At 39.3% G+C, this 24,542-nt stretch overlaps 1 protein-coding gene and 2 non-coding genes across 3 annotated transcripts in view; 1 reads left to right on the forward strand and 2 right to left on the reverse strand.

The window, feature by feature from the left end:
• The first annotated feature begins 1,114 nt into the window (after positions 1-1,114).
• On the forward strand, positions 1,115-1,278 carry LOC113880217. The gene has a single exon (XR_003507679.1). It is a non-coding gene; the product is annotated as a U1 spliceosomal RNA (small nuclear RNA).
• Positions 1,279-2,871: 1,593 nt separating this feature from the next.
• The window catches only part of SNX6 (sorting nexin 6), a 49,278-nt gene continuing 27,607 nt past the window's right edge, over positions 2,872-24,542 (reverse strand). The window contains exons 9-14 of the mRNA XM_027520795.1: positions 21,582-21,657; positions 19,675-19,714; positions 12,920-13,006; positions 9,059-9,218; positions 8,891-8,976; positions 2,872-4,572 (exon numbers count right to left, since the gene is read on the reverse strand). Coding sequence (XP_027376596.1) covers positions 4,519-4,572; positions 8,891-8,976; positions 9,059-9,218; positions 12,920-13,006; positions 19,675-19,714; positions 21,582-21,657 — 503 coding nt within the window. The 3' untranslated portion in view covers positions 2,872-4,518. The remainder of the gene's footprint in view (positions 4,573-8,890; positions 8,977-9,058; positions 9,219-12,919; positions 13,007-19,674; positions 19,715-21,581; positions 21,658-24,542) is intronic.
• LOC113880219 lies at positions 22,116-22,338 on the reverse strand. The gene has a single exon (XR_003507680.1). It is a non-coding gene; the product is annotated as a small nucleolar RNA U3 (small nucleolar RNA).

Below are 24,542 nucleotides of genomic sequence, written 5' to 3' on the forward strand. Positions count from 1 at the left end.
CGGGTTGTCCAGTGGTTAAAACTCCATACTTCCACTGCAGGGAGGCGCCGGCGTGCGATTCCATCCCTGTCGCGGGAACTAGCATTGCCCCCACCAGAAAAAGAAAAAAGGAAGAAGAAAACAAAGGGTGCTATAACACGTGTTCTAGGATCTTTGAGCAGTCAGGACCTCAGGAAGCCTTCCCTAATCTTAACATCACCAGTCATGCCTCTCGCCTCCCTTTGCTCCCTAGCACGGACCACCCATGATCGCGCAACAGTTCGTTCAGTCGTTTTGCTCACGTTTGGGGAGGAGCCACTTGATTCCGAGAAATAATCTTCATGTACGGAAGAGGAAAAGACAAATCTGGCGGTTGAAAGGGCAGCCTAGTCCTTCAGGATGAAAACGTGATATTTGCGTGTATTTGATTTTCAGGGACCATCCAACGCCTCACCCAGCCCATACACATCTACCCCTTACAGGGACGCTTTGCCCTGATAGTCTGATTTTCTTTCGCTGTTGCAAGATTAGATTACTACATAATCTGACAGAAAGATCATGGACGAGGACTAAATTTCATGCTAAATTTATGACGAAACTCTGCTCTTAACTATTTAACGTCCGATTGACATTCTGTTGCGTGTCAATTTCAGTAAAAGAAAAGTGAAACCAGACCCAAGCCGGGACCCACCCAGTCCCCCCTCAACTGCGGGGCGCCGAACGCCGCGAGCTCGTCTTCCCTGGTCCCCTCTGCAGGTCCAGACTTGTCGCCACGCGCCACGCCTCCCTCCCCCACCACCCCCCCATCGGAGATATCGGCGCGTCTCAGGTGGGGTCAGTGGGCTCCGCGGTCCCCAAGGCGAAGCAACAAAGGACGCCGGAGACACCCACGCAGGGGCGTGGCGTATGTAGATAAGCAGGCATGCAGAGGTTGCTGGTCCCGCTTCACCTGGGTCTGCGCGTCCTGCGTGTGGACACGCGGAGGCTCCTGGGGTTGGTCTAAGGCTGAGCGAGGCCACGGCGACAGGCGTGCAGGGGCGGAGGGCCCGGAGTGTGCAGAGTCGGCTGAGGAAGTGACCGTGCCTGGAGAATGGAGCGAGCGCGAGTGTGCTGGGCGGTGCGTGGGCGGAAACTCATACTTACCTGGTAGGGGAGATACCATAATCACGAAGGTGGTCTTCCCAGGGCGAGGCTTATTCATTGTACTCTTGATGTGCTGACTCCTGTGACTTCCCCAAATGTGGGAAGCTCGACTGCATAACTTGGGGTAGTGGGGGAGTGTGCTCGTCCTTTCTTCTGGTAATTTGTGAATACAGATAAAAAGGGACTTGCTTGGTGTCTGGGTATGTGTGTTTCAATGTTTTATACCCAAAGGGATTTGTAGCGGTGCTCTTTTTGTTTTCTGCTATAAACTTGCTTTCTGTTAGCTATTGTTGTTGTTCAGTGCCTCAGTCCTGCTGATTCTTTGCCACCCCACGAACTGCACCATGCATCTATAGAAGTTTGCTCAAACTCATGTCCATTCAGTGATGCCATCCAAATGTCTCATCTTCTGTTGCCCCCTTCTTTTCTTGCTCTCAGTCTTTCCCAGCATCAGGGTCTTTTCCACTGGTAGCCAAAGTACTGGAGCTTCAACTTTAGCATCAGTCATTCCAATGAACATTCAGGGTTGATTTCGTTGCTGTCCAAAGGACTCTCAAGTCTTCTCCAGCACCAATTGATGCTTCTTCCAAAGCATCAATTCTTTGGCTCTCAGCCTTTCTTTATGGCCCACTTCTCACATCTCACTGGAAAAACCATAGCTTTTTATGTGGACGTTTGTAAGCAATCTGATGTCTGGTTTTTTTAATATGCTGTCTAGATTTGTCATAGCTTTTCTTCAAGGAGCAAGCATCTTTTAATTTCATGGCTGCAGTCACCAACCACAGAATTTTGGAGTCCAAGAAAATAGTCTGTCACTGTTTCATTCTCCTCTCCCATCTATTTGCCATGAAGGGATGGGACCAGATGTCATGATCTTTTGTTTTTTGAATATTGAGTTTTAAGCCAGTGTTTTCACTCTTTCCAACAAGAGGCTCTAAGTTCTTCACTTTCTACCATAAGGGTGGTGTCATCTGCATACCTGAGGTTATTGATATTTCTCCTCTACCCATAAGCAGTGAAAAATCAACTCCTTTTACACTATGTGCCCACTGGAAAAAACTCATCCAGTTGGAGCCTCACTGACCTCAGGCAGGCTTGCCTCACCTTTTTCACTTATTTCCTCTGGTCACTGTCCTTGCTCACCACATAAACTCCTAATCTCTCACATCATTGGTTCCCACTGCAACCAACAATGACTCCCCAAGCCATTTCCACAGACCAGGTTGCTCCTCTTCCTCTCAAAGCATAGAGTATCTCCTGAGGGAAACCATTTTTTTCCATTGCTGTCCTGTCTCTGCCACTAGGTGTCCTCCTCTTGCACCTCTGCCACGCTAAAGCTTTATGAATGCCACAACTCAATCGACAGCAGTGAATCCAGGGTGGGCTATTTTTAACAGGGACTAGCAGTGAGCTATGGAATGCTTCAATTGTTCTGGAGGTACAAAGTAAATTTTTGCCCTAAGACTTCAAAGGAGTAACACACATTCTTTCCCAAGACCCTTGGATAGTAATAACTCATTTATACATGTATTTATTAAGCACGCCTCACCTCCCCACACCCATAATCGTCACCTCCAGTTTACCCCATTCCGTCAAGCATTCTAAAATGTAAACCAAAAGGTCAGGGGATGTACTTTCCACTGTACTTCCTTCCTAGAAAAAGGCCACCTTGGTAGAAACAGATTAGTTGATGGCTGTGTAGAAAATTGTGAACTTGCTATTTTTTAGCATTAACACAGCATCTTCACATTTCCAAAGCACTGTACCAACATTTATTAATCCTCACAACACCCCTGTGAGGTAGGTCAGTATATCCTTCATGGTGGAGAAACAGGCAAAGAGCTCAAGTGAACCCTATGGTCTGAGGCCACAAGGGCAGCTGGTGAAGGGACTGCCCTTGAATCCAAAGGCTGGGGCCCTCCACCCCACGTTCACCCACTGGTGGGCATCACAGGGGCATATTCTCACCAGTGAAGGGCACAAGGAGGACAAAACACAATCTCTCAGCCAACACAAACATGGACAATTCAAACACACTGAGGAACAACAGTAACAGAGAGGAACACTGAGCAGCACACCAGCGAGGCAAGAGACAAGCAGCAGAGGAAGTCTGGAACCGTAGTAACTAGCCCTGAGACCCAGGCAGGCGGTCTTCAGAATGGTTTGCAAAAACAATTAGGAACACACTGGAGGGGTGACCAACCCAAATGCCTGTGGTTTCTACATGGGAGACAACTTAGAGTGGAAAAATCCAACCACTCGAGCTAATTTTAAACCAGGAATAACATAATGTTCATTCACATTAGAAAGGTCTATCATATTTGTAAAGTAGCTACTGACATTACCTTAACTTTGTACCCTAACTTTTATTCCAAATATTCCAACTTTTCCCCACTGACAAGTACTATTCCCTATAGCAGGCCTCTTTCTCTCTACATACCAATCTATACTCTGGCATATGTCTCATGGTTAATTGGCTGAGCTAGAGGTGGAATCCTGGAAATTAGACCAGAGTCTCTGTTCCAGTTTTACAAACAGCGGTCTCTAACCTGTCTCTGTCCAATTCCATCTTACACAAAGTGCTCAAAGCACCCAGAGAAGCAGTTCATTCTTCTGTAAAGCGGTGAACTTGGTTCCATATGCCATTTTAAAAGAAAGAAAGAAAAGCTAAGACCTGCACTGTAAAAGCATAGTATAGGAGTAGATTATAGCTACTCCAAATTTGAGAGTGATACAATGACCAGAGTTAAAAACTATCACTGTTATCACTGTTTATTTGACAATAGTTGGTTTAGTCTACAAGTTTAAGGCAAACATACTAATGCATTTGCTTTTCTTCAGAAATTATACTTATAAAGAGTACATAAAGCCTGTCCCAAAAGTTCTAAGAAACGTTAATTAAAATAAGTCTGATTAAGATGCTTTACCAGGATACAAGAGTGAACTATGGTGGTGTATAATGTTTTTTTTAAACAAAATTTAAAAAAAAAAAAAAAAAGGTAATGGCAATCCTTATCTTTGTTTAAACCATGTATTTTTGAAAGGGTTAAACTTCAGAAATTATTTAAAGGTAAATAAGATTGGTAGCCAAAAGGAATACTATTCATAAAATAAACAGTTATAGAGGCTACTTAAAAAAGACAGAACTTTGGACTTCTGAAGAGGAGGAGGGCACGATGATGGGCAATTGTCCAGGGCGCAGGTGCGCAGGTGCCACCACGCAGCCCGCAGACCCGTGGGTGGCACTGATCCATTATTTTTCAGAAAAAGGGAGAGGAGATGCACTCTGTCAGCTGTTTCTTTCGTTTCCAGTGAGCAGTAAATGCCTAACATCATTAATAAAAAATAAAATCTGAAGGAAGGCAGCCCTTTTTAACTGGAAGGCAAGAGTGTGGCTTATGTGTCTCCATTGAGCACTGCCAGGCAGTTCTGCAGCAATTGTAGATTACCCTGCAAAGGAAGGGAACAGCAACAGTGAGCTTCAAATAGTGTGAAAAAGTCTTACTGAAAACACATGGCATTAGAAATCACATTAAAATACCAGAATTGTGAAAATAGTCATTATGTAGAAATAAAGGTTTAAAGACATAAAATTACAGAATCTGTTCCATGCACAATAATATTTTCCACATACTAGATGCTTCAGTAAGTTTCTATCTAGACTAATATATTAATATTTGGCATGCACTAGTGAGGGTTATAAAATATGCCCTTTGTATACCGATTAAACTACTGAGCATGTTCTGATGGTAAGGCAGGTTCTTATTCTTTAGCTATTAAAATATACATTAGCTTAGACTTATAGCAGTTTTATAAAAATAGTAAGATCACACAGAAGTATTCTACAAAAGTCATACCTAAATGCCCATTTATAAAACATGTGAACTGGCATCCAAATTTAGGAACATACAAAAGTAAATTTAAGTATATTTACGTTACAGTAATATATTAACAGGAGTGAAGGAAATCCTTCTCCTTAGAAAGTCAACTAAAATGTATAAAGATGGAATTAGAAAATGACCATTTGGCAATCATCACAAATTAACTGACTCAGGCAAAAAACATGAATGGATGCTACTATGAGACTTAAAATGCTAATACTATAGCCATTAGCTATGTACAGCTGCATAATTAAAATTTCTGTTAATTAAAATTAAATGAAAACTCAGTCCCTCAGGTGCATTATCCACATTTCAAGGGGTCAACAGCCACACGTGACTAACGCCAACCACACGGGTAGTGCTAATGAGAGTACTTCCTCCATGGCACGAAGTTCTACTGGTCAGTGCTGGTTGAGTGATGGGGTATTTAACAGTTTCAAGTACCTCCCCACAGTATACCTCTTAATTCCAAAGTATAAAACAGCAACTCGGCCACTGTGAAGCCTGCAGACATCACTTTAGGCAAATGATCAATGTTGTACATTGCCAGTAAGGCAGCTAATCAACAGCATGTATCTCCTCACATGCGATACAATGAGACCATCTGAACATCACTTCTGTGTGGGACACCTTCCCAGAGTGCAAAACCCAAACCCAGGAATCAGACAAACCCAAACTGAGGGACATTCTACGGGCCTGTATCCAATGCTGCTGCTGCTGCTGCTGCTGCTAAGTCGCTTCAGTCGTGTCCGACTCTGTGTGACCCCAAAGACGGCAGCCCACCACCAGGCTCCGCCGTCCCTGGGATTCTCCAGGCAAGAACACTGGAGTGGGTTGTATTCAATGCTACAAAACACAAAGACTCAGCAACTTTCCAAGACACCAGAAGTCTAAGACGACAGGTGCACTGAATGCACACGATCTCTTCACTCCTTCTGCCATTAAGGACATTACTGGCACAACCAGGGAAATGTGAATACAGGTCTCTGGGTTAGATAACAGAATTATGTCAATATTAATTTCCTCACCTTTATAACTGACTATTTTAAGAGAATTACTTGGTTTTAGGAAATACACACTGAAACATGTAAAAGGAAGAAGCATAGAATCTGCAACTTATTCATACGGTTTAAGACAAAAATAGGTATGTACAGGGATGTGTGTGTAAAGAGAAACAGGGAAGAAGGGAGAGAAAAAGACAAAACAGATGTGATAACATGCACATTTGGGGAATCTGGGTGAAGAGTATTCAGAAATTCTTTGTACTTTCCTTGCAACATTTCTGAAAGTCTAAAATTAAGTGAAAATAAACAATTTTAGATGTTTAAGTTACTGTCAATTTTTGGCTGGTATAAGAACAGAACTGTGACAAATGACTCTAAGCCTGCCTATCGTCATGAAATTACCTTCTTACAGCTGCACCCCCCAATGGGAACCGCCGAGTCACGAGATGTATGTGCTGCAGGCTGACACCAGATGCCCTGCAAAAGGTGTACCTTGCTCTGCACCTACAGTAGGGTACGTGGGGACTCACGTCACACCCCCACAGCTGGCTCATCACTTTCTCTTGTTACTGCCCCATCATACATTTTTTATTTCCTTAATAAAGAATCTGAGCCTATTTTCAAGGAAACAAAAGTGACCTAACTATCGAGTTTTCTGTTATAACTAGACTTCAGTTATGTGGTAGAGTCATATATGTCAGTTATAATAAATAAAATCCAAAGTAGTTTCAAACATCTTGCTGTAAATTTAACCGTTATCTACTCTTTCTGGAATGGTTTACTTGGATCCTGGGACCAAAATGAGATTTTGTTCGGACTTACAAAATCAGTAAGAAATCTGAGACAACAGAGTTCTCCAAGCTCAGCACTCCTGACACGGGGGCTGTGATCCCCTCTTGTGGGGGTTCTCTGTGCATCGGAGGATGCTGAGTAGCAACCCTGGCCTCTGGCCTCTCTATAACCTACCCATCCTGATTGGTGACAACCATAAATGTCTCCAGAAATTACTAAATGTCTTCTGGGGGGCAAAATCACTACTAGTTCAGAACAACTGGACTAGAACAGCTGTGAGAAACTGGCACCCAAAGAACATACCTCAGAAAGAATTTGAAAAAGTACAAAATCTGGAAACCAGAAGCTAACACCAATCTATAGCATGGGTCAGTGAACTCTTTTTGTGAAGCGCTAAACAGTAAACATTTTAGACTTTCAGAGACGTTTGGTCTCTGTTTCAACTACTCAACGTTGCTGCAGTAGTATGAAAGCAATCATAGACAAAGTGTAAGTGAATAAGCTTGGCTGTATTTCAATAAAACTTTATAGGTTAAATTTCAATAAAACTTTATAGGTTAAATGAGTTTCATATAATTAGCATGTCAAGAAGTATTATTCTTTTGATCTTTTTATAATCATTTAAAGACATGAATGCTATTTCTGACTCACAGGCTGTACAAAAACAGGTTATAGTTTGTCAACTCATCCTTAATCTATAACAAAACCCGTGATAGTTTGTAACGTCTTTAAAAAGAACATAAGCAGTGAACATCAGAAAACCAACACAGGCTAGATCCTAATGTCCTTCACAGATAAAATGGAGAAATAATGGTGGATAATAGTATAAATAAGTGAATTCATAACTATTCAAATAAATATAACCAAATAATATTAATAAGTTAGTATCAATTAGCATAGAAAGAACAGAAGGGAACTAAAAGTTTTTTGGTGCCACTTTTATAAATTAGATTAACAAACACTGATTCCTTTAATCCTGATCAACCTTTTAAATCAAAACTTAGATGAAGACATAAAAAGGAAGTTCATACAAATTGCAAATATCAAACAACTGACAGGAAAAACTACTGTAATAGTCAAATACCACATGATCAAACCCAAGTTTCCAAAAGATCTCAATGAGCTAGGCTAAGACTAGCAAGCTAAAATTTAACAGACACACATGTGGCCTGCAATTATATTTTTAAAATAAATGTTCAGTAAATGAAAAAGTTCTAGAGATCCGGTATACAACAATGTGAATATACTTAACACTACTCAAACTTCACATTTAAAAATGGTTAAGATGGGAAATTTTATGTTTTTTAACCACAAAAAATATGAATTTGAGAGTAACATATACACACTTTTTTTTTTTGAAAGTTGCTCAGTTGTGTCCAACTCTTTGCAACCCCATGGACTATACAGTCCATGGAATTCTCCAGGCCAGAATACTGGAATGGGTAGCCTTTCCCTTTTCCAGGGGATCTTCCCAATCCAGGGATCAAACCCAGGTCTCTCACATTGCGGGCGGATTCTTTACCAGCTGAGCCACAAGGGAACATACACATGCTGCTATATATAAAATAAACAACAAGGACCCACTGGATAGCACAGGGAACTATACTCAATATTCTATAATAACCTATAATGGAAAAGAATCTGAAAAAGAATATATACATATATGTATAAAACTGAATCACTTTTCTGTACACCTGAAATCAACGTAACATTCTAAATCAACTATATACTTCAATTAAAAAAACATGCTGCAACAAGAAATGTGTACAATAATCATTTCACACATGCAAAAGTGTTCCCATTTTCAGGTATAGTATTTTAAATGAGCAATGACAGTAAAGAAAATTTATTTTTTTAACTAGTCAAAAAATGACACTGTTTCTCCATATTAGGTACTGGAGTCTTGCAGAGCTAACCATTAGAGATACTATTAGAGATACTGCAGATACTATTCTTGCTGAAATTAGATAATCTTTAAAATCCCTCTCAAGTCTAAGATTTCCTATTTTTAAAATTAGTATAAAGTATCATAACAGACTCATTCCTAAATTTTAAGTCACTTAAATTGTTATATCTTTAATATGACACTACCTTTGCATGCTTCAGTTCTAACTCTGCCAGTTCCACTAAATTTTTTCTGAATGCAGCAACTCTTCTTGTCTTAAAATCTATAAGTTCTGTGAACAAAACAAATTAGGATTAACTACTTGTGTAACAGTGTAAAACATACCTGATGACTAAAGGTTAATATAAGAGTACCTTGTTTTGCAGATTCAGATATTTTTTCAAATTTCTGACAACATAACTGTTGGGATGTTTCAGCCTGCAGAACATCTTTATTTTTCGCTCTTGCTTTATCCAGTGCTTTATTGGCATTTTCATAATCCACTAATGACCTAGATCTTCGATAGAGGAGATCCTATAAAACAGAATGCTGCATGATAACACATGCTGCTCGTGTCTAGTAGCTGCTGCCAACCTCCCCCCACCCACCCCTAACAACCATCATCGGAGCTAAGACTTACACACGGAATGCCACAGGTCAGTTACTCTTCCACATTTTTTTGGTAACAGCTTTATTGAGGTATAACTCATATCACCATATAATTCACCCATTTAAAGAGCACAATTCAATGGTTAATATGCACACAGAGTTGTGTACCCATCACTACACTCAATCTTAGAACATCTCTGTCACCCAAAAGGAAATCTCATATCCATGGCAATCACTCTCCATTTCCTCCTACAGCCCCCACCTCCAGTCATTCATCTGCTGTCTCTACAGATTTGCCTATTTTGGACATTTCATTAAAAAAGGAATCCTGGGCTTCCCTGGTGGCTCAAGGCTAAAAAAATGTGCCTGCCAATGCAAGAGATACGGTTTCCCTCCCTGATCCGAGAAGATCCCACCTGTCTAAGACAAGCAACCCCATGTGCCGCAACTATTGAGTCTGCTCTGGGGCCCGGGAGCCACAACTACTGAAGCACGTGCGCTGCAGAGCCCGTGCTCTGCAACGAGAGAGGCCACCACAATGAAGTCCGTGCACCACAAGCGGAGAGGAACCCCAACTTGCCAAACTAGGGAAAAGCCCACATAGCAACAAAGACCCAGCACAGCCAAATAAACAGATTTCTTAAAGGAATCATTTCATATGCAGCCTTTTGTGCCTGGCTTTTATTTATTTTTTTCCTTTTTTGGCTGCTTGCCTTGTGGGATCTTAGTTTTCTGACCAGGGACTGAATGAACCTGGGCCCTCAGCAGTGAAAGAGTAGAGTCCTAACCATTGGACTGCCAGCGAACTCCCCTGTCTGGCTTTTTCACTTAGCATAAAATTTCAAGTTCATCTATTTGTAGCATGAATCAGTATTTCATACCTTTGATTGCTAAATATTTCACTGTATGGATATCAAAGTGAAAGTGAAGCTGCTCAGTCGTGTCCGACTCTTTGCGACCCCGTGGACTGTAGCCTATCAGGCTTCTCTGTCCATGGGATTCTCCAGGCGAAAGTACTGGAGTGGGTTACCATTTCCTTCTCCAGGGGATCTTCCCAACCCAGGGATCGAACCCAGGTCTCCTGCGTTGGAGGCAGACGCTTTTAACCTCTGAGCCACCAGGGAAGCTCTATATTTCACTGTATGGATATACCACACTGATTGATCCATTCATCAGCTGAAAGATTTGGTTTGTTTCATCTTTTTGGCTATTTCATAAAAATGCTGTTACGAACATGTGTGTTTAAGCTTTTCTGTGGATATGTTTTCATGTTTCACTTCTCTTTCATAGCTCATTATTTAGAAGTAGAATTGCAGGGTCAACTTGTAACTCTATGTTGAACCTCTTGAGAAAATGCCAGACTACTTTCAAAGTGACTGCACCATTTACATTTTTCCACCAGAACTATGAGGGGTCTCATTTCTCCACATGCCTGTCAACACTGTTGTCTTTTTGATTAGAGCTATGTAGTGGGTGTGAAGTGATATAACTCCATGGTTTTGATGTGTATTTGGTGGCTCAGGAGCTCCCCTGATGGCTCAAATGATAAAGAATCTGCCTGGCATACAGGCAACCCGGGTTCAATCCCTGGACTGGGAAGATCCCCTGAAGAAGGAAATGGCTACTCCCTCCAGTATTCTTGCCTGGAGAATCCTCATGGACAGAGGAGCCTGACAGGCTACAGTCCATGGGGTCGCAAAGAGTCAGACATGACTGAGCGACTAACACTTTCCTTTCCCTGACAGTTAAAAATGTTGATAGAAAGGACTGCTATCCAAAATACACAAATAACTTTTTTTTTAGAACAGGTAGCTCAGCAAAGACACAGAGATGGCAAATAAGCTTGTGAAAAGATGCTTCACATCAAATGTTATCAGGGAAATGCAGATTAGAACAAGGTATCACTACACACCTTGTCAGAATGGCCAAAATCTACAATGCTGATAATACCGATTGCTGGTGAGGATGTTATGCAACAGGAATTCTCATTCATTCTGGTGGGAATGCAATGATATAGCCACTTTGGAAGACAGTTTGACAGAACTACTCTTATCATATGTTCTAGCAATTACCCTCCTTGCTGTTAATTACTCAAAGGAGTTGAAAACTTATGTTCACACAAAAACCTGCACACAGATGTTTATAGCAGCTGTACTCATAACTGCCAAAACTTAGAAGCAACCGTTCAGTAAGGTTAGTGGATAAACAAATTTGATGGATAGAGGCTATTAACTGCTGAAGAGATAAGAGCTATCAAGTCCTGAAAAGCACAGAGGCAACTTAAATGCACGTTACCAAGTGAAGAAACCAGTATGACAAGACTCAACAATATGTCATTTTGGAAAAGGGAAAACTATGGAGGCAATTAAAGTATCAAAAAGTGTTAGGAGAAAGGCGAATGAACAGATGGAACACAGGGTTTCTGGCAGGAAAACTATTCTGTATGATACTTATGTCACTACACTCTTGTCCAAACCCACAGAAAGTACACCACCAAGAGTGAGCGCTAATGTAAACTGCAGTCTTTCCTGCCGGGCTTCTTTCACTCAGCAAAATTATTTTGAGAGTGACCCATCTTGTTGCATATATGCATAGCTTATTCCTTTTTACTTGTTGAGCAGCCTTCCCTTTTATGAATATATTACAAACAATTACATATTATAATAATAAGTCTTCAAAAGTGAACAATTTATTTTAACCCTGCCCAACCAATGTTAAGCAGTTCATAATACACAATCTGATTTAAAACAAATTCGATATGGACAGTATATCTGCAAGTACTTAAGTCCTCAAAGTTAAAAGGGTTATTTATAATTTGATGAGAAATAAAAGAAGGGTATTCAAAGCAACAGGGACCAGATGGGAATTTTCTGTACATCTCAATTCATAAATTAACACTGAATTGGAATATCTGAGTCACTAACATTTCAGTGCTTTTAGAAGTTTTTGTTAAACATTTTTTTGATTAGTAAAGAGTTTTAGTTTTACACATGGACAGATTTCCAAAAGGAAATTTGAGATGCCTTAAAATAAAACATATCCTTGTTTTATGACTCGCTCACCCTCAACAGAGGGCTTCCCTGGTGAATCAGTGGTAAAGAATCTGCCCGTGATGCAGGAGACACAGGAGACGTGGGTTCAATCCCTGGGTCGGGAAGGTCCCCTGGAGGAGGACATGGCAACCCACTCCAGTATTCTTGTTTGGGAAAATCCCATGGACAGAGGAGCCTGGCAGGCTACAGTCCATGCAGTCATAAAGAGCTGCACACAACTGAGCAGACACCCCCAACAGAGGACTTAGATAGGCCAAATTAGGAATCCTCTAACTGTACAACTGTTATTTGGGCGTTTTCCTTTTGTCTCTGCAGGTATTTCACCTGGCTAAATATATCAAATTCAAAAAAAAGATAAGTTCTAGACAAACTGTATCAGAAGTTAATAGAGGAGACTTTAACGTGGGGTTCTGTGACCTACAATCTATAAAAGGAGAAAAAAAAATCACACTTGAAAATATGATTTAAAATCAAGAGATAAGTCATCTTAAACCATCTTAAGTCTAACAACTTCTAAAGAGATGATGGGTTTCTGTAAAGCAGTCCATTTTAAAAAACAATGAATAAAATTACCTTAGCAGCTTGGGATTCTCTTAAGTAATATTTCAAAAGGTCAGAAAGTTTGAGGTCCTCATCAGCTGACACTCGTGCTTCTATTTTCTAAAATAGGAAAAAAAAATTAAGTATTTAGTCAGTATTTACATTCTACACTCAGTACTTTTTTCTTATTGTAAAAAAATTAAAGTTATAGCATACACAAAAATAAACTCAAAATGGATTAAAGATCTAAATATAAGACCAGAAACTATAAAACTCTTAGAGGAAAACATAGGCAGAACACTCTGACATAAATCACAGCAAGATCCTCTATGACCTACCTCCCAGAGTAATGAAATTAAAAACAAAAACAAACAAATGGGGCCTAATTAAATTTAAAAGCTTTTGCACAACAAAGAAAACTATAAGCAAGGTGAAAAGGCAGCCTTCAGAACGGGAGAAAATAACAGTAAACGAAACAACTGACAAGGAATTAATCTCCAAAATATACAAGCTCATGCAGATAAACATCAGAAAAATAAATGACCCAATCAAAAAATGAGCCAATAGAACTAAACAGACATTTCTTCAAAGAAGACATATAGATGGCTGACAAACACATGAAAAGATGCTCAACATAAATCATTATCAGAGAAATGCAATCACAACCACAATGAAGTACCATTTCATGCCAGTCAGAAAGGCTGCCATCAAAAAGTCTATGAACAATAAATGCTGGAGAGGGTGTGAAGAAAAGGGAACCCTCTTACACTGTTGGTAGGAATGCAAACTAGTACAGCCACTATGGAGAACAGTGTGGAGATTCCTTAAAAAACTGGAAATAGAACTGCCATATGACCCAGCAATCCCACTGCTGGGCATACACATCGAGGAAACCAGAATTGAAAGAGACACGTGTAACCCCAATGTTCACTGCAGCACTGTTTACAATAGCCAGGACATGGAAGCAACCTAGATGTCCATCGGCAGACGAATGGGTAAGGAAGTTGCGGTACATATACACAATGGATTACTCAGCTATAAAAAAGAATGCATTTGAGTCAGTTCTAATGAGGTGGATGAAACTGGAGCCTATTATACTGAGTGAAGTAAGTCAGAAAGAGAAACACCAATATATTAACGCATATATATGGATTTAGGAAGATGGTTAACAATGACCCTATATGCAAGACAGCAAAGGAGACAGATGTAAAGAACAGACTTTTGGACTATGTGGGAGAAGGTGAGGGTGGGCCGACTTGAGTTATTAGCATTGAAACATATATATATTACCATATGTAAAATAGATGACCAGTGCAAGTTCAAAGCGAGAAGCACGGCACTCAAAGCTGGTGTTCTGGGACAACCAAGGGATGGGGTGGGAAGGGAGGTCGGAGCGGGGTTCAGGATGGGGGGACACGTGTACACCCATCGCTGATTCATGTCGATGTATGGCAAAAACCACCACAATATTGTATAGTAATTAGCCTCCAGTTAAAATAAATAAAAAAATGAAAATAAAAAAATTAAAGTTATAAGTAACTACAGTATCAGTTCCTAGTTAAGCTAAGTTTCCTTCCATTCTTTCTATGAGCCTGTTATTTTGTCTTTGTATGTAACTGACAAAAAAAAATTAATAGAAAAATGATGAGATCAAATGAGATTAGTGAATTTATGGAAGGACTCTATATTTGACTCAAGTTCTTGGCTGTAACTAGTTTCAATATCATCTTTTAGGTTCACCTGTATTTTTCTATTCATTTTAATAGCAACTGATACGTACACAGACTATAAAGTAATAGAGGCTGGCAGGAGTACTGCACTAGGTAATTCAAACCAATCCCCCTGCTGCAGACAACCACAAAACAACATTAAAACATTAACAAAATGTGCCTGAAAATACCAAAGAGTGAAAGTTAAAAACAAACAAACAAACAAACATAAAACTAAAGTGGTGTGGTGAGTCTGAGGTGAGGTGAAGTGGGAAGCAGCCATGTCAGACTAAAAAGATGAGAACTCTTCATTCACTCTGGAGAGACAGAGGATAAAGAAGAATGTACTATGTCAACCAAATCTAAGGGAATCTGTATGCAGGACAAGCAGCAACAATTAGAACTGGACATGGAACAATGGATAGGTTCAAGTTGGAAAAGGAGTACATCCCATGTTCGATGCACGATACTGGATGCTTGGGGCTAGTGCACTGGGATGACCCAGAGGGATGGTGTGGGGAGGGAGGAGGGAGGAGGGTTCAGGATGAGGAACACATGTATACCTGTGGTGGATTCATTTTGATATTTGGCAAAACTAATACAATTACATAAAGTTTAAAAATAAAATAAAATTTAAAAAAAATTAAGATTTTGTTATTGGCCTATTTATCTTTATTATTTTTTGGTTACATTTCCAATACTGTTTGTAATGAAGGAGTATCCCATAAAAATTTATTAAAAGTATTTTACCCCTGAAAAAAAAAGAAAAGGAGTACGTCAAGGCTGTATCCTGTCACCCTGCTTATTTAACTTATATACACAGTACATCATGCAAAATGCTGGGCTAGATGAATCACAAGCTGAAATCAAGACTGCTGGGAGAAATATCAACAACCTCAGATATGCAGATGATACCACTTTAATGGCAGAAAGTGAAGAGGAACTAAAGAACCTCTTGATGGGAGAAGGAAATGGCAACCCACTCCAGTAATCTTGCCTGGGAAATCCCATGGACAGAGGAACCTGGTGGGCAGAGTCAGACACGACTGAGGGAGGGGCAGGCGCTCACTAGAGGCCCCAGAGCTTTTGATGGCAGAGCCAGCACTGTGGCTGAGTGGACTCCCGGCTCCCAGGCCTCTCTCACCAGATAGGAGCGTGGAAAACTAGTCTAAAATACGCCTGAGGGCTTTCCTGGCGGCTCAGTGGTAAAGAATCGCCCCCCTGCCAAAGCAGGGGACGTGAGTTCCACCCCTGGTCTGGGAAGACCACACGTGGCAGAGCAGCTGAGCCCATGCATCACAGCCACTGGGCCGGGGCTCTCGAGCCCGGGAGCCACAGAACTGAGGTCTGTGGGCACCAGAGCCCATGCTCCGCAACAAGAGGAGCCACAGCTAGAGAAAAGCCCACGCAGCATGAAGACCGTGCACAACCATAAATAAAATCATTAAAAAACAAAACAAAACAACAAAAAAAGAAGCTCTTGATGAAGGTGAAAGAAGAGAATGCAAAAGCTGGCTTAAACCTCAACATTCAAAAAACAAAGATCATGGCATCTGACCCCATCACTTCATGGCAAACAGATGTGGAAAAAGTAAACAGTGTCATATTTAGTTTTCTTGGGCTCCAAAATCACTGCAGACAATGAATGTAGCCACAAAGTTAAAAGACTCTTGCTCCTTAGAAGAATAGCTATGACAAACCAAAACAGTGTATTAAAAAGCAGAGACATTGCTTTGCCAACAAAGGTCCATTTAGTCAAAGCTATGATTGTTCCAGTAGTCACGTATGGATGTGAGAGTTGGACTATAAAGAAGGCTGAGCACTGAAGAATTGATGCTTTGGAACTATGGTGCTGGAGAAGACTCTTACGAGTCCCCTGAAGTGCAAGGAGATCCAACCAGTCAATCCTAAAGGAAATCAACCCTGAATATTTATTGGAAGGACTGGTGCAGAAGCTGAAGCTCCAATACTTTGGCCACCTGATGCAAAGAGCTGACTCACTGGAAAAGACCCTGATGTTGGGAAAGACTGATGGCAAGAGAAGAGGGTGACAGAGGATGAGATGGTTGGATGGCATCACTGACTCAATGGACATGAGTTTGAGCAAACTCTGGGAAATGGTGAAGGACAGGGAAGCCTGGCTTGCTGCAGGTTCATGGGGTTGCAGAGTTGGACAAGACTTAGTGACTGAACAACAACAAAAGGAAAGGAAATCTGGGTGACATGTGTACAGGAATTCTTTGTACTATTCTTGCAATCTAAGTCAGAAATTGTTGTCAAAATAAAAAATTTAAAAAAAAATCCTATACATCCACCAGAACAGCTAAAGTAAAAAAAGATACCAAATATTACAACCCTGTGCAGCAGCCCAATGCTCACATTCATTCTGGTGGGAATGTGAGTTGGCACAATCACTTAGGGAAACAGTTCACCTACAAAAGCTTTTCACATGGGTATCCTATGAACTATCACGTCTCCAAGTTACATACACCCCACAGAAATGTGTACTTATGTTCAGCTGAAGATAAATAAAAAATGGTCTTAACAGTACTCTGTGTAAAGTACCTCAAACCGGCAACTATCCAAATGCCCACCAGTAGAACAAATAATAAAGTTAGGTCTATTCTTGCAATGGAAAACAATACAGCAGTAAGAATGTAGAAACTATACCTACATGCAACACCACCAATGAATCTCATGTATATAACAATTAAAAGAAACCAGACAAAGAACAATATATACTGCATATGTATTTATATAAGATATGAAAATAAAACCAAATTTTGCTGTTAGAAGCTGGACAGTGGTAGTCTTACAGGAGGTGGTGACTCAGAAGGCAGCTGAAAGGGGAGTCGGGTACCTGAATTGCTGTAATGCTCCATTTCTTCGTCTGGGTATTCATTACATGGGTGTGTGAAATAACATTTCACTGAGCTGTACGTTTCTGTTATGTGCTTTTTTCTACATGTATAGTATACTTTAATAAAAAGTTAGAAAAAACTTTGTTTCTTTGTGGAGAAACAAACTTAACTTCCTGACATGCTAGTTAATGTTGGGTGCTTTTAAACGGGGCTCCTCTCCTGCCATTAATAAGTAGGGTGTGTGTCCCCTCTCTTTGAATCTGGGCTCTAAGACTGCTTGGCCAATACAGGAACGATGCCACGCCAGTTTCTAGGCCCCAGCTTCCTCTTCCCATCACTGGGGATGCTCACTTTTGGAACCTCTTTACCAAGCTATGAAGAAGCCTAAGCAGCTCCATGGGAAAGCCACATGTAGGTGTTAGAGCCAACAGCCCTAGCAGAAGTTCCAGCTGCTAGCCAGTATCAACCCTCGGACACAGGAATGATCGAGCCTTCAGATAGTTCCAGGCCCTGGCCTTCACAGCCTTCCTGTGGAGGCACACCATGGGGCAGACACAATCATCTCTGCTGCGCCCTTTCTGAGTTCCTGAACCAGAGTTCACTGGCTTAATCAAATGGTTGCTGTTTAAAGCTACTGATTTTAGGATGATTTGTAACACAGCCATAGTAACCAGAACACCATGCACATGCAAAAGGAAATAAGAATTTGGGGGTTATCGAAATGTGCCACCCGGACCTCGGTCAAGAGAAATGCTTGCTGAAAGGATTATAGCTGGCTGGCTGATAGCCCCAACTATTGTATCTCTGGATCTGGAATCATGTTCATACCAAAGATATGTTCTATGCTCCCCACCCAGCCCATTTTTGCCTGACACAGAACTCCTCTAACAGGCAGCTCTGGCTTAGGGACTCCCCTGTGACCTGGATGAAGCTTTCTCAGAACTATGCTATAGTCTGCAACCCTGCTTAGCCAGTCCTCTTTCCTCTTCCTCTCCTTTCACAGGTGCAGACTGGCACTGTCATCTGAAGGCTCCTCCTGTCTATTACTGCTCCTTCCTTTTTGCTTTTCACAATAAACCTCTGTGCATCTAATCCCATCCTTACATCTACTTTTGAAGAACTGGCACATAAGGCTATTTTGTGATAGATCCCTATCCTTTTGATGTAAATAGACTCAAGAAAACAACTATATCTTTCCAGAAATGCTCACTGGTACAAACATCAAAGGCAGAATAATGGGCTATATGGACCCCAGTATAACATCTACGTATTTAAGAACTTGTTCCTTTGACAGAGAATATTATCTTTTTCTACTTGTCTTCAGTATAAATAGCTCAATTGACAAGATCATGATGAAACCAGACTTCTACTTGGACTAGCCACCACCGATCTTAATTAGCTAAGTACCATTAAACATTTAGTAAACACTTTCACTATTCTATCAATTTATAAAAATGTTAAATATTATTTAACTATCATAATGATTATAAATAAATATGACCTCTGAAAACCAAGACTGTATCAGTATTAAATTACTAAAATGAATGAAAATTTCATGCAGTTATATATTTGCTTTACATTGATACAACTCACTTTTAACTCAGTATTTCATGGGGGATCAAAAACAATAATCTTGGTAAAGTTATAGTGAATCCAAGATTTTCTTCTAGCTTACAAAATCCCCAAGAAAAAATGATTTTTTTTCATAAAAATAAACAGTTTCCTACTGAACACATTTTCTGATCAAGAATTTGAACTTAGGGTGGGATGATTTGGGAGAATGGCACTGAAACATGTATAATATCATATATGAAACGGATCGCCTGTCCAGGTTCGATGCATGATACAGGATGCTTGGGGCTGGTGCAGTGGGATGACCCAGAGGGATGGTACAGGGAGGGAGGTGGGAGGGGGGTTCCAGATGGGGAACACATGTACAGCCGTGGCGGATTCATGTTGATGTATGGCAAAACCAATACAATATTGTAAAGTAATTAGCCTCCAATTAAAATAAATAAATTTATAAAAGAAAGAATTTGAACTTTTATACCGTAACAAAAAGTGAATTTCCTGAAAAACTCATTATTTTCAAATCTAAATCTGCCTCTTCATGATTCTAAAGTATAACTCATCTTTTTCATAAAGTTAAACACAGCCCAACAAGTTAAACATTGTTTGCAGAGACTTATACTCCCAAAGGTTAATTATTAGTACTTACTCTCGTCTTATCGAACAGTTCTGAAACTTTAAGAAAAAACCTGGAAGGGAAAAATATTTCATCATAAGCTATCTTTGAAATAATTTTCTATTGCAAATGTTCAGAGAACACACCGCAAACCATATTAATAATAAACATTCTTATCTCATTATAATAATAATGATTTTTTTCACTGCAGATTTCATCTAGTTCGACAAAAATCTTTCTTTGTATAAGCACCCATATAACAGATTCCCCGTGATGTACTGTTATAGAAAATCCTCCCATTTCAAGGTAACAGTCTAAGCCATACATTAAAAACTTTGTCTTGGGAATTCCCTGGTAGTCCAGTGGTTAAGACTTCATGCTTCCAATGCAAGGGCCTAGGTTCAATCCCTGGTCAGGGAACTAGATCCCACACAGCATAACTAAGACCCAGTGCGGCCAAATAAATACATTAAATAAATATTTTTTAAAACAACCATCTTTGTCTTGATATCCTTTAGTAATACGCTGCATAATATTAAATAAAGTCTATACCTTTAAATACTATAGAAGTACAGAACAATCACATCCAAAGAACTACATTTTAAATATTTTCAAATGGAGCTGTTTTGTTTTGGAAAACAATAGAAACAAATAGCCAATTTCTATTTCAGGATTCACTTTCACTTTCTGGGGGTGGGTAGGGGAGCTGCACTTGCAGCTTGCAGGATGTTCCTGACCAGGGACTGAACCGGGGCCAACTCAGTGAAAGCCCGGACCCTAACTGCCAGGCCACCAAGTCCCCACTGTCGCTTTTAACTAGAAAGTCCATCTTTCAAATGCTGATGCCAACTAAAAAATATCCCAATGCCAAACTACTGAAGGGTATTCTGTAAAATATGACAGACAACATTATATTTGGATTAGGGTATATACTATTGAAAGCTGAATTTTATGAACTTCATTTCACTCTTTGACAAGTTTATGTAAGGTAACACATGGCAAGGTTGCCTTTTTTTCCTTATCAAAGACTTAAGAACTAACTCTTTGGGAAGGTAGCATGTTAATTAGTAGGCTATGGTATCCTGTTTTGCTGAAAAATTTGATCTGACATGTCTACTGAGACAGGATATACTAGAGAAAAGTTCAAGGATGTGGTTTAGAGAAAGGCATGGACTATGGAAACAGTTTTTCTTCTTAAAATATTAAAAGTATGTTTGAGCTATTTTCAAAGGAGAGTTAAGTTTAAACAACATTACACGAGCAACTAAGATTTATGGCTAGATTAAAACTTCAGTTTAGTTCAGTTGCTTAGTCGTGTCTGACTCTTTGTGACCTCATGGACTACAGCACACCAGGATTCCCTGTCCACAACCAACTCCTGGAGCTTGCTCAAACTCATGTCCATTGAGTCGATGATGCCATCCAACCATCTCATCCTCTGTCATCTCCTCTTCCTGCCTTCAATCTTTCCCAGCATCAGGGTCTTTTCCAGTGAGTCAGTTCTTTGCATCAGGTGGCCAAAGAGTAAAACTTGGCCTCCAACAAAATATATATTAATATATATATACTCTAATTCTAAAACAGAATTTCTTTTTTTTTTTTTAGCATTTCTTATTTAAAAGAAACTTTATTAAAATCTAAGAACATTTTAATATAAATTCTCTTTCACACACATAAATTGGCAAATTTTCATCAACTAAAACACTGTAAATGTTAAAAATTATATATACTAAGGTTGACTTTTATTTCTCGGAATTAAAAAAGTAAGAGAGAAAAGGAAGAGAAAAATAACACCAACCTAACTTTATAAAGAAGCTCTATACTGTCAATGTGTTTTGACAAAAATATTCCAAAATGCCTGCTGGGTCAGCAGTAGTGTGTGTGCCCGAGCTGGCAACAAAAATTTTGTTTTATTTAATGTTTTAAATCAGAATCCTTACTTGCATATATCTGTAGAATCCTGAGTTCCTAAAGCATATAATGAAGAACCAATTCTATTGTAATCATCTGCAGCACCTATGGAAAAAGTTTTAAGGATTTAATATATTTATTCATGGATTAAAAAAGTTACTGAATACGTACCTGCCAAAAAATGTGTATGTAATATGAGATACCGAAGTCTAGAGAAAGAAACCACACAAACTATAATACATTATGATGAATATGGAACTGGAAGTAGCTATAAACTACTTAAGGAGCAGGGGAAACAGATATTCCACCTGAGGATGTCAGGGAAGGGTTTACAGACACTACAGCAGGTGTTGGAGCTTGCAGGGTGAGGAAATCTTTACTAGGCAAAGTGGAGGAAAGAATTCTAGATAAAGAGAAGGGCATGGAAAAGAACCAGGGAGACATACAAGAGCAAAGAATATTCAGAGAGACTTCTGGGTCTGTAGCACTGTAGAGAGTGTTATTTTTTTTTTAAAGTAAAACAAAAAAATTTTTAAGTATTTACTTTTTTTTTTCTTAAGGAAACCACCCAGACAGCATTCTCTCCCTCTTACTCTCCCAAAGGAGGAAGAGAACAATCATCAACAGCAAACAGCAACTGCAGAAGCAACACCACGAGCCAGCTTCACGCTGAGGAGAGACTGCTGTGTGAAGTATGTCTCCTCCTCATGCTTTCAGGTGCTCTACATGTTCAGAGAAACTTCTAGAGTAACAAACAACAGAAACGATCCTCAAAAGTACAGTCTTAATATTTACTATTTTAAAATAACAGTATTCAAACCATTATATGTTAACATAATATTTAAACGAAAAATATTTAAAATCAGTGACCATGGTGACACTTAGATTTTGCAAATCTCCTTTTTGTGTCTGGATTAACAGTCAATAGCTCCATTCTCTTATCTGCTTCTGCACTCACTGTACTGTGACACAATATTTTTGCTCAAGTATGTGGGGGAAAAAAAATCTAGCTTCAAACAGGTATGTTGTTGGAAAAGCAGGAGGTATTTTACTAATATTTTCAGATAACTGGATACTCTACTCAACAAGCAGTCGTTTCTTTAAGGGTTAGTCACACTGGGGAACCTAAAGTCCTATCAGTGAAGTCTGTGTACTCTATCACATTAAACTCCAATGATATGTAATATTTATCCCAAGAATATAAGATTGGTTTAGTATCTGAAAATCAATCAATATGATTAACCATATTAGCAGACTAAAAAAATAAAAACCGTATGGTTATCTTAATTGTTGCAAAAAGAGCATCTGACAAAATCCAACATTCATTCCTAACTGAAACCTGCTAAAAGGCATCTAGGAAAAACCTATACCTAACATCACAATTAAAATGGATGCTTTCCCACAAGATAAGGAACAAGGTCAAACCGCTTGCCCTCACCACTTTTACCAAAATGGTACTAAAGGGTACAGCTATAGTATAATGGGCAAGGAAAAGAAATAAACATCATTCCAACTGGAACGGAAGAAGTGGTAACTGTTTTTATTCAAAGATGACCCTTTATGTAGAAAATGCTAAGGAATCTACAAAATAGTTAATAAACTAATAAGTGAGTTGATTTAGAAAGGCTGCAAGATATAAGCTCAATGCTGAAAATACAATGTATTTCTATATATTGGCAAAAAAACTAGAAACTCAAATGTAGAAAACACATCATTTAGAATCGCATCAAAAAACAGAGATCTAACTAAAGATGTATAAGAGCTTTACAAAGGAACCAACAAAAAATTGCTGAGAGAAGACCAAAGTAAATAGGCATATACCCTGTTCATGTATTAGAAGAACCAACACTTTTGAGATCTTAATCCTCCCCAAACTGATCTATATTCTACACAATTCCAATCAAAAAATCCCAGCAGGCATTTTTGTAGAAAGTGACGAGCTGATTTTAAAATCCATCCAAAAAAATAAAGAACCTAGAGGGCCCAAAACAACTTTGATAAAGAAGAATAAAGTTGAAAGACTTATACAAGAAAAGAAGTTCAATATCATCAATCACTGAAATTAAAACCATATTGGCCTAGCAGAATGGATAAAATTTAAGACTGACTTTGTTGGTAAGGATATGAAGCAGCTGGAATCCTCGTGCACAGCTGGTATGAATGCAGAATGATACAATCATTTTGGAAAAATGTTTGGCAATTTTTTAAAAAAAGTTAATTATACACTTACATTTGACCCAGTCATTCTACTTCTAGGTACTACCCAAGAGAAATGAAAGCCTATGTTCATACAAAGACTTACATATGTCAGCTTTATTTTGAATGGGTGAAAGCTAGCCAACAATCCAATTGTCCAGCAACAGCTGAATAGATAACTGTGGTATATCTATACAATGGAATACCACTCAACAACAAAACAGAATGAACTACTGAAGCATACAACAACATGGATGAAACTCAAAATAATTTTGTTGAATTTCAAAGCCAGACCATAGAAAGTACATACTGTATGATTCCATTTTATTGGCAACTCTAGAAAATGCAAATTAATCTACAGAGACAGAAAGCATTATCAGCAGTGGCCTGGGGACAGGGACAGGATGGAGGGATTATGAAGGGCCACAAGAGGACTGTGTGTGGTGATGGACATGTTCATTATACTGTCTCTAGTAATGATGTCATACATGTGTCAAAACTTATCCAATTGTAAACTTTGAACATTGCAGCTTATTGATATCAATTACACTTCAATACAGCTGTTAAAAAAACCCATTAATCTAACGTGTACTTAACATGATTTTGATTATTTAGAAAATACTGGTTCAATGAATCACACACATCTTCCAAATGCAGATGCACTTCAGTATATAAAAAGTATCACACTCAGTAATATCACCATCAATCTCCTCAGACAAGTCTTTAATTACTGAAAAGCAAACTCATGGTGACTGACACAAGTTTTCCAAGATTCTAATAATTGCTGGAAACCT

Source organism: Bos indicus x Bos taurus, chromosome 21, assembly GCF_003369695.1.
Source record: "Bos indicus x Bos taurus breed Angus x Brahman F1 hybrid chromosome 21, Bos_hybrid_MaternalHap_v2.0, whole genome shotgun sequence".
NCBI lineage: Eukaryota > Metazoa > Chordata > Mammalia > Artiodactyla > Bovidae > Bos > Bos indicus x Bos taurus.